The sequence below is a fragment of the Vulpes lagopus genome, chromosome 11 (genome assembly GCF_018345385.1).
Source record: "Vulpes lagopus strain Blue_001 chromosome 11, ASM1834538v1, whole genome shotgun sequence".
NCBI classification, from domain to species: domain Eukaryota; kingdom Metazoa; phylum Chordata; class Mammalia; order Carnivora; family Canidae; genus Vulpes; species Vulpes lagopus.
The window spans coordinates 33,722,311-33,731,660 of NC_054834.1; the positions used below are offsets into that span (position 1 = coordinate 33,722,311).

The window sequence follows — 9,350 nt, forward strand, 5'->3', positions numbered from 1 at the left end:
GGCCAGGCTGGGCTCGAAGCCTCCCCGAGGGCTCGGCGCGGCGGGCAGCACCGCGGCCGGGAGGCAGGGCCCGGCTCGGCCCAGTTCTGGCTGCTTTTCGGGAAGCGCGAGTCCCGGGCCGCGCGCGGCCAGAGCCGGGGGAGGGGGGGGGGGGGGGGGGGGGCTGGACTGGGCCCCGGGGCCCGCGCGCACCCGCCGCCGCCTGCAAGCCCCGGCCCCGCGGGCCTCGGCGGGCCTGGCGTGTGCGGCTCAGCGCGCTCGGCCTGCTCTTCGGAGCCTTAGAAATCTCGGTCTTCGGGAATTCCTAGCCTCCCCGGCCGCTCTCGGAAGCCTCGGGCGCCACCGGGAAAATACGCGATCCCTGGGCCAAGGGAGCCGTCCGGGCGCGAGTCGACCCGGCCCGAAATGCGGCTTTTGCTCCCCGGCACCAGCCCGGCCTAGAAAGGACTCTCTGTCCTGCGGCTGCTCATATTCCAAACGAACTTTTAAACTTCTCCTGGACTTGGGACACCTCGCTCCTGCTGGAAATGTGAAGGAACTCCACTGCCCAGGGCAGAGCCCCGCTATGGTTTCCCGGGAGAAATATTCAAGGAGGAGAGAAGGTGGGTGGCGCAGGAAGGGGCGCCTCCTAGGAACCCTCCAGGAGCATCCCCAATGCCCCCAGGGCCCCGCAGCCCAGCTCTTCTCCTTCCCAGTATCCCAGTACAACAGTTTTGCTGTGCCCTCCAGGCTAACAGATCCTGGCCGTGCTAAGGCCCAACTGTACAGAAATCATATCATTACAGTCCCTGGGTGATTATTTCCTTTACTTTTTAAAGGAAGAAATGGGGCGGGGGGGATTGGGGCAGCGGGCACCTCAAGGGCCTTGTGAGAGGTGAGAGGCGGAATAGCTGCCCTGTGCCTAAAGCACCAACTCCTCCCCAGTCGTCCTCTCCAGCTGAGCTCCTCTTCTAGACATACATGCTGCCACGTTGTTCTCCCTAATGCCAGCACTGGATTTCATTGCCTCCAAAAATCCCATGTCCTTGGAATGTTCTGGTTACAGAATTTCAATATTTCAGAGATCAGACGAAACTAATCTGGATAATGAAGGCAAAACTGAAGTACAGGGAAAATGCTGCTGTTTGGGTAGCAGAGCCTGCGGAAGGGTGGAGGGATCACTCCCACCCTGGGCTAGAACCCAAGCAGGTGTGGAGACTGCTGTGCCCAGAAACTCTGGGCACATTTAAAGATAATAGCTGGCTCACATTCCCATTTAGCTTGAAGTCCCTCCTAGAGCACTCTACCCCTCTCTTCTCTTTCCTACACTGGACCACCCTAGTTGCTCCCACTCTCCACCCCACTGTGCACATTCGTCTAGAAGTTCAGCTCCATTTGGAGGCTGGGAGGTTGAGGGGGGCGGGGAATGGTCAGCCTGGCACCCCTACACTGCACCAGGCCAGCAAAGGCTGAATCTGGGGCCTCTACTCTACAACGGAGGTCTTTTAATGTGCTCAAGTCAATGAGTCAAAATGGAGAAGCAGCCACACCAAATCAGGGAGCCACTAGGAGCCTTGTCACTCCAGCCAGGGGACTGGGATGTGTCCTGGGTTTGTTGACCTGAGCATCTCTGGGGTTGCACCACTCTCTACAGAGCATCCTCCCAGAAAACCAGCTCTTGACATGGACAGTAGACCTGTAAGGAGCTCGGTGCCAAACAGTCCCCGCGTGATCAGCTTTGTCGGCAGTTTGTTTAAAAATCTCTCAACAGGGCTCTCTGCAAACTATGGACATTGCATCGTTTTGAGGAAAGGAGAGCCTTGAGAGGCCAGGTCTTGGAGAGAGGCTGGACTCTTCAGCCTTTCAAAAACAAAAAACCAAACCAGAACAACAACAACAACAACAAAAACTCAAAATAGCCTGTCCCAGTTGCAGGGTCGAGGCAAAACAGGTATTCCAGCTGTAGTGTGATGGGGAAACTGCCTCTCACTCCTGGCTGCTTGGAGGTGGAAGGATGTGGAGGGACTCACTGGGCCCCAGCCGTTGCCTAACTGCCAGTGTGCCTGCGGGTGGGGGGTGGGGGTGGGGTGGGAGACGCCGGCTTTTTTTTGTTTTGTTTTGTTTTGTTTGTTTTTGTTTTGTTTTTGTTTTTTGTAGACCCATCACTGGCCCAAGGAGAGCTAGGAGGTCTGAGCTCTGGTTTGGGCTCTACTTGGCTGTGGCCCTTTTGGGCACCTTTAAAGCCTTCTCAGGCCAGGCCTTTCGACCTAAACCACTGTGATTCATTCGTCCGTCTTTTCCTCTCGGACACGACATCCCCCCCTTAGCCATCCCTGAGCAAGGGGCAGATTGTGTAGGAACTGCCTCAAAGCTTCCACTCCCGATATATCTAGCGAGGGGCCGCCTTCAAATACCGACTGTGGCTGAAGGGACCACGGACCTTGCCGGCGTCGCCGTCTTCTCCACTTCCAACTCCCTCTCCAGCGGAGGAAAGGCCACAGGCACACTCAGAGCACTGTGACTCGGAGTGGGGAGGCCGTCTGCCCGAGGGGCCTAGCAGATTCTGTGGCCACCTCGGCCCTCTGGCCACGCTCAGGGGAGCGGAGCACGGGTTCAGGCGCCCGGGGCGCAGGCTGTGTGGCCAAGGAGGCCTGTGAACGCTAAGCCCCGACGCGATCTCCATCTCCGCAGCGAGGCGCCTCTGAGGTCGTAGCGCTCTCCTCCCCGAGAGCGCTAGTCCCCCCTCCAGCTGCGCTCCGGGAGCGGGGATCCCCGGCCCTAAGGGCCGCACGGCCCCCAGCAAGCCAAGCGGCCTTTACAAACCGTAGTAAACATTTTATTTACAAGTTTGTGGCGTCCTAAGTGCAGCTCGTCTTTGCGCCACGACCCCGAGTGCGGGGAGGAACGGATTCGTCCAACACGTCACAGTGTGAACTGCTCGCGGCCTGGGAGAAGATGCTCGGCCGGCCGGCGCGGGGTGGGGGCCTCGGGCGGGGGGCACTGCGCCCCCCCGGGCTCTGGGCGCGTGGGCGACGGGGAGGTGGCACCGCGGGGAAGGGGGCCCCACCGCCGCGAGAAGCAGGCCCAGAGTCCGGGCCCCTTGCGTTGTGCAGTCTACAGGCCGCCCAGCGGTGCCGGGGCGGGCTCGGGGCTCTGCGCAGCGCCGCTGGGCGGGGGCTGGGGCGCGGGGGGCAGCTCCGAGGCGCCGCCGCCCCCGCTCCCCGCGCCGCCGCCGCCGCCGCCGCCGATGCTGGCGAAGCTGAAGCTGCCGCTGCCGCCGCCGGCCGGGAGCAGCGCGCCCGCGGCCGAGGCCTTGATGACCGTGGTCTGGTGCAGGGGCCGCTCGGCCCCCTCAGTCCGCTCCGTGTCGCTGGGGACCATGTCCAGGGACTCGGAGTCGCTGCTCTCGCTCTCGGCCTCGCCCTCCGAGCGGCTGAGGCTCCGCTCCTCCTGCTCGCCGTCCGCCGCCGCCGCCCCGCCCGACGGCTTCTCGCCCGCCTCCTTGTCCTTGTCCTTCTGCGCCTGGGCCTCCTTGGAGTGCCGCCACTTCATCCTCCGGTTCTGGAACCACACCTTCACCTGCGCCGCCGCTAGCACGTGGGGAGACAAGAGGGGACGCCGAGATGAGCCGGGGGTGGAGGGTGGGGGCGCGCCCCAAGGCCCCGCGCGCAGCCTGCAGCCGCGGCCCCCCAGCACCTCCAGACCCTGGGCTCGGCTCAGGGCCCCACGGCGGCCCAGCGAAGCCCGGGCCTAGGAACCCACGAGGACGGCTCCTCAAAATGTGGCCCTCCAGACCTGACCCAGAAATGACCCAGATGCTTGTTGCAAGGCGGAGTCCTGCACCTTGCCCTCACACCAAGGACGATTTCTGCTCTAAACCAAGGTTTCTTAACCCCACCTGAGCCGGGACTCCCCGAGCATCTGATTAAACTGTGGACCTCTGGCCCAGAAAATATATATATAGCCCGGATTTCAAGGGTTGGGAGAACCAATGTTAATAAGAATCTCTGCTAAGCTAAGCTGGTCCCTTCCTCTACTGCCATTACCCAAGGCAAGTTTCTACAAAGGCAACTCTTGTTAAGGAGAAACCAAGGGAAGCACAGAGGGGCAAGAGGGTTCAAAGAGTTCATCCCAGTGGGGTGGGGGCACTGTCAGACTGATGGTAAAAAAGAGCATCTCCTTGGCAGTGTGTGTACTCAGAAGCTGATAAGGACCCTGCCCCTGCCCAGGATAAACTAATCCTTCTGCAGACTTAGAAAATGCTGGAATTAAACCTGTGCTAAGTGGAGGAAGGGGGTAGGGATGGGGTGGAGAATCTATATAAATATATACAATCCCCTGGGGGACCCAATGCTGTTCACACAAGTTCCAGCTTCCCTTTTAAAAATAACATCCACAGCTGGTGGAAACCGGCTGGGCTCTTCCAGTGTGTGTTGGGGAGGGGAGTTGTGTAATGGAGGACAGCAAGAGGCAGGGGCAGGGGTGCACCTAACGGAGCTATCAAAAGGTGGCCTGCCTTTGGCTTCTAGAAGCCCTACTCAGAAGACAGAGCACCCAGGGAGGAAGGGCCACTGCTGTGGGGTGTGGACAAAGGGTGGCTCTTCTATGTTCAAACCCCCCTCCCCCGAAAGTCCAGAGAAAGTCCAGTTCTTGAATCCGAGAAAAGAAAAAAAATTGAATTCAGAAATCGAATTCAAACACGATAGATCCACTGTGGTCTTGAATAAAATCCAAGCAGGCAGAAGCTGCTGAAATGCTCTTCAGTATTACAAGAAAATCTTTTCTTTCTCTCTCTCTCTCTCTCTCTCTCTCCCTCTCCCCTCTCCCCTCCTCCCCACCCAGAGATTTTCATGAGAGTTTACGCCGCTGGAAAATCAGCCTGACTCTGACTGCTGCTGAGTGCACTCCTCGCCCTGCTGGGGCTAAGTCATTCCGTTTGAAATGATGTTTTCACTTCCTCACAAATGGGGATTTCACAATCCAGCGGCAGCAGGAGGAGGAGGAGGGAGGAAGGACGGGAGGAGGAGGGGATAAAGAAACCCAACAACAATCTCTTGACTTTGGATTTTTTATCTCTTCTGAAATAAACTGCCTCCTACAGCGAACTGCACTACAGTCGAGTACATAATTATTATCTCCTGCGGCCTATTTGCTTTCTCCGCGGTTCTTTGGCCTGTTGGCCAAAATAAACACGCAGCGCTTGTTGACATACATCTTTGGGGATGGGCTCTTCTTTCCATCCTTCTCCCCACCCCAACCCACCCCACTCCACCCCCTCTGCCTGCCCCAAGTTTCGATGCCTACAGGGTCTCTAGAAATTCGGGACTTGGCGTTTCCCCTGCAAACGGACAGTGGGCCTGGGTGGAGGGAGACCTGGGAATAGGCCACGCTGTGCCCCCGCCAACCCGTCACCCTGTCACCCTGTCACCCCGCCACAAGCCGGATCCCGCTTTACCTGCGCATCTGTAAGGCCTAGCATCGCGGCCAGCTGTTTTCGGTCGGGCTTCGTGACATACTTCTGAATCTCAAACCTTTTCTCCAGGCCTTTCCTCTGCAGGTTGGAGAAGACCGCCCGCGACCATGAGCGCTTCCTCTTGTACGTCTGCGGCATGGTGTCCTTCGTGAGCACCGCGTAGGGACCTGCCACCGGGCAGTAGCGGGAGCAAGAGAAAGCAGGGGTCCACGTTAGTGTCCCACCCGCGGTCTGCTTGAAACTGTTTTTGTGTGAGCCATGGGCTCTGCCCCCATTCCAAAAGCCCTTGATGCACACGCAGAATGGCCTGTCGAGGGAGGAATCCCACAGCTCCGAGGGCTTTAGGCATAAGGCCTACAGGAGAGTGGAGTGGAGACGCCTGGGCGGTTCGACCATTAATTCCAAAGCAGAAACCTCAACCTAATGCATGGCCTTCGGGCACGCAAGAAGGAGGTGAAAATGCCCCTTGGGCCTGAAGGATGCAGAGATGACAGCTTTGACTCTCCTGTTGTGCGTGTGTGTGTGCACGTTCCTGGAAGCGTGCGCACAGATAAAACCTCCTTGGGCAAAGCCTTTGAGGTCATTCCCAACTGAGTGTATGTTTAAAAAGCAACACTTCTTGCAGCATTTTCAAGCCACTTTCGGGGCGCAAAGACTAGGGAAAGCCCCTTCGCCCCAGCCCAGGCGCCCACGCAAATGCTTTCTCTGTGGCACCCCCTCTGGGTCCCCCACCCCCTGCCCCCCTCCCCCGGGAGCCGCCCGTAGAGTGAGCTAGCTATCTGAGGACTCTTTCGGTTTCTGTCTCTGCACTTGGTAGCCTCCCGCACCAACTCCGGGATCGCTGCACCGAGGTGGCCACGTGAGGCGTCAGTCCCCAGTTTTGCATCAGTCGACCTGCGCCCGTTAGGCCGGCGCTCTCGGGGAGTGGAGGGGCGGTGAGGGTTTCTGTACCTGGAAACGTGTCTTGAAACTGATGCTGAACTGAATTTCTCGGGTTCGAGCTTAAGGGGCTCAGGATAGCAGACGCCTCGTTAATGGGATCTAGAGACGCGAAGAACTGGCCGGCGGAGGGCTGCAGGCCTGGGAGGTGCACCCCTGCCGGCCGCCCGCTGGTCAGCAGCGACGTGAGGTCTGCAGACAGGGAAAAGAAGAGCTGGTTACACCTCGGGCAAACCCACACTCCCTGAGGGAGTTGTGCCTTCCCACCCCCTCCATTCGGTTTTCCTGGAGCAAAGTGAGGAGAGACCCTGGCCTCCGCAACGAAACCCCCTCTCTCCCGACTGTGGCCAAGGGGCGATGGGCAAAATGTTCCTGTGTGTGGCCCACACGTCCACGTCTACACATACAAGCGAGGAAGGGCTTTATAGAAAATGGGCAAAAGCACTTTCAGGTGCTTGCCTCGAATTCCACAAACTTACCGCCTCCCCCGGAGAAGGAGCCCCAACTCCACTGTCTCCTGGGAGCCAAAGGTCTATTTTTGTTTATCTACATTCCTTGAGTGGAATTCACTAGAAACCAGATAAATGGAAGGGAAAGTGTTCCCCCAGAGGGTTTTTCCCCCCTGTCAAAATTAATATGGTTCTCTCTCTGTAGATACAGGATTCAAGAGACAGATGAGAATCATTTCAGCAAATATTGACCCCCAACGATTTTTATGAATAATGACTCTGTGACGTGTGTTTTTAAAGCATCCCTGGATTCCTGTTTTGTTTTTTTTTTTTTAACGCGGAGCAGGTGAGTTTTAAACCTAACGTTTCACAGTCTTCTTACAATTCACCTTCTTCTCCCTCGTTTTACCGGTTTGTCCTTAATTGTGCAAATACTCAAAGGCATCCCAAAGGGCCCTGGGACGGGGGAGTGCGCCAAGGCCCTGGTCAGAGGCCTGCAGCCTCTCGCCCGCCCAAGACCTACCTCTCAGCGTGTTGCCTTCCTTGACTTTGGGGTCAAATTCTGCAGACAAAATGCGGTCAATTCCAAATTTGAGGTCCTTGCTAGAGGGGGCCGGGGCCGAGCCGCTATGCGGGGGGTTGGGGAGCACCCGCGCCGCGGAGACCGGGGGCTGCAGGGCGCCAGCCCGGGGTGGCGGCGGAGGCTGCTGCGGCGGCGGCGGCTGTTGCTGCTGCTGTTGCTGTGGGTGATGGTGGTGGTAGGCGGCTGAGAGCGGAGACAGCCGCTGCGGGAAGCCAGCCGGGACCTCGGAGGGCGCCACCACCGGGGTGGGTCGGAGCGGGGATCTGGCGGCGGCTTGGAACGACGCGTGCGGGTGAGCCGAGCCCAAGTGCGCGGTGAGGGCGGCGGCCGAGGCCCCCGCCAGACCGTCCGGGGCCGCCCCCGGCTCCCCCACGCCCGCGTGCAGGATGTCTGCGATGCAGAAGGAGGGCTTCTTGACCGCGGCGGGGTCCAGGGGGAAGGAGCAGCCGCCCGGGCCGGCCGGGGAGCAGTAGGCGGCCGACCAGAGGCTGAAGTTGGAGGCGTAGAAGGGAGCCAGCCCGGCGGCGAACATTCTGGCTGGGTGCGCCGAGCTGCCGCCGCGGCCCGGCCCGGCCGAGCGGGCGGGTGGATGGGTGCGCGGAGCGGAGCGCGCTGGTCCCGGGGGCAGCGGCAGCGCAGCCGAGGACGATCCGCTTTCGCTTCTCCGTCCGCGCCGAAGACAGGCCAGGGAGCCCGAGCGCCCCCGAGGGAAGAGGCGAGGCCCGGATCCCGGCCGGTCCCAGCCGCGGCCCCTGGCCTCACTTTAAAGGCGGCGCGGCGCCCGGCTCCCCGCGGGCTGGAGGCGAGCGCGGGGCTGGAGGCGAGCGCGGGGCGCCGGGGCGGCCGGGCGGGGGCCGCGGGGAAGCGGGGACACAGGGGCCGGCCACCGAAAGAAAACCCAAACAGCTAAGCCCGAAGAGCTAAATTTAAAACAACAACAATAATAATCCGTTAGTTAAAAAAAAAAAAAAAAGTAATAAGAGAAAAGAAAAAAAAAAAAAAACTCCTCTCTAAAAACTCCCAAAGTTTTGGCAGGAGCTTCGGAGTCAGACCCAGGGTAGGACCTCGATCCGAGCGCCCATTGGCCATCCTCCTGGCCAATGGGAGCGGGGAGTGGAGGGGAATTGGGAAAGAGGGGCGGGGCCTGGGGTGGGCGCGGCCTAGGAGGCGGGCCACGCCCCGGCCACGCCAAAGTGTTTGCTGCTGCCGCGTGGGCTGCGCAGGGGCCGGGGCGCGGGGGCCCGGGCGGCGGCTCGCGGGGCTGCGGACCCACATCGGACGCACGGAGTTGGTCCCGGAGCTCCTGGCCTGCTCTCTCGGGGGCGCTGACGCTCCCGTGTAGTTTCACGGGTGCAAAGCCCTCCCCCTGGAACACGGGGGCGGCCCCCTGGGCTCCCTCCTCCTGGCTTCGCTCGGGCCTGATTTGTCTCCCCTCGGCCTTCATCCCGAAAGCCCGCGTCCCCATCCCCCGTGGGCTCCCGCCGCCAAGCCGTGGCGCGGGGCAGCTGCGGTCCAGAGTCCCCGCCCAATGTTTTAGCACCGCGTCCGCCGCGCTGCCTCGGACATCCTCGGGGAAGACAGGAGGGGCGGTCGCAAATTAGCTTGAGTCCCCGAGCTATCACACGGTGACACTTGGACGAGTAAGTTTGCAAACAAAATAAGATGGATGTCTCCGAACGCCTCCCTTGGACGCGGCCAAACCCTCCCCCGAACCTCGGGCGACAACAAAACAGGCCGCCCCGTCCGAAACCCGGGAAGGCGGCACGAGCGTCCGCTCCTCTGCTGCACCTCGTAGGAAATGTCACCCTCCCAGCTCCACCACATCCCCGCATCACGTGGGGGCCATTGTTTTGCAAGTGCCCTCAAGAGCACATTTCCTTGGGGTTAAATACTACTTCAATTCAGTGACTGTTTCCCCAGGAACCCC

The 9,350-nt window shown here is 60.1% G+C and overlaps 1 protein-coding gene across 1 annotated transcript; it reads right to left on the reverse strand.

Moving 5' to 3' along the window:
• Positions 1-2,801: 2,801 nt before the first annotated feature.
• On the reverse strand, positions 2,802-8,318 carry HLX (H2.0 like homeobox). Its single transcript, XM_041773284.1, has 4 exons — positions 7,364-8,318; positions 6,404-6,583; positions 5,435-5,619; positions 2,802-3,558 (listed from the first exon to the last, which is right to left on the reverse strand). The coding sequence occupies exons 1-4, from the start codon at positions 7,953-7,955 to the stop codon at positions 3,094-3,096; spliced, it is 1,422 nt and encodes a 473-aa protein (XP_041629218.1). The 5' UTR covers positions 7,956-8,318; the 3' UTR covers positions 2,802-3,093.
• Positions 8,319-9,350: the final 1,032 nt, after the last annotated feature.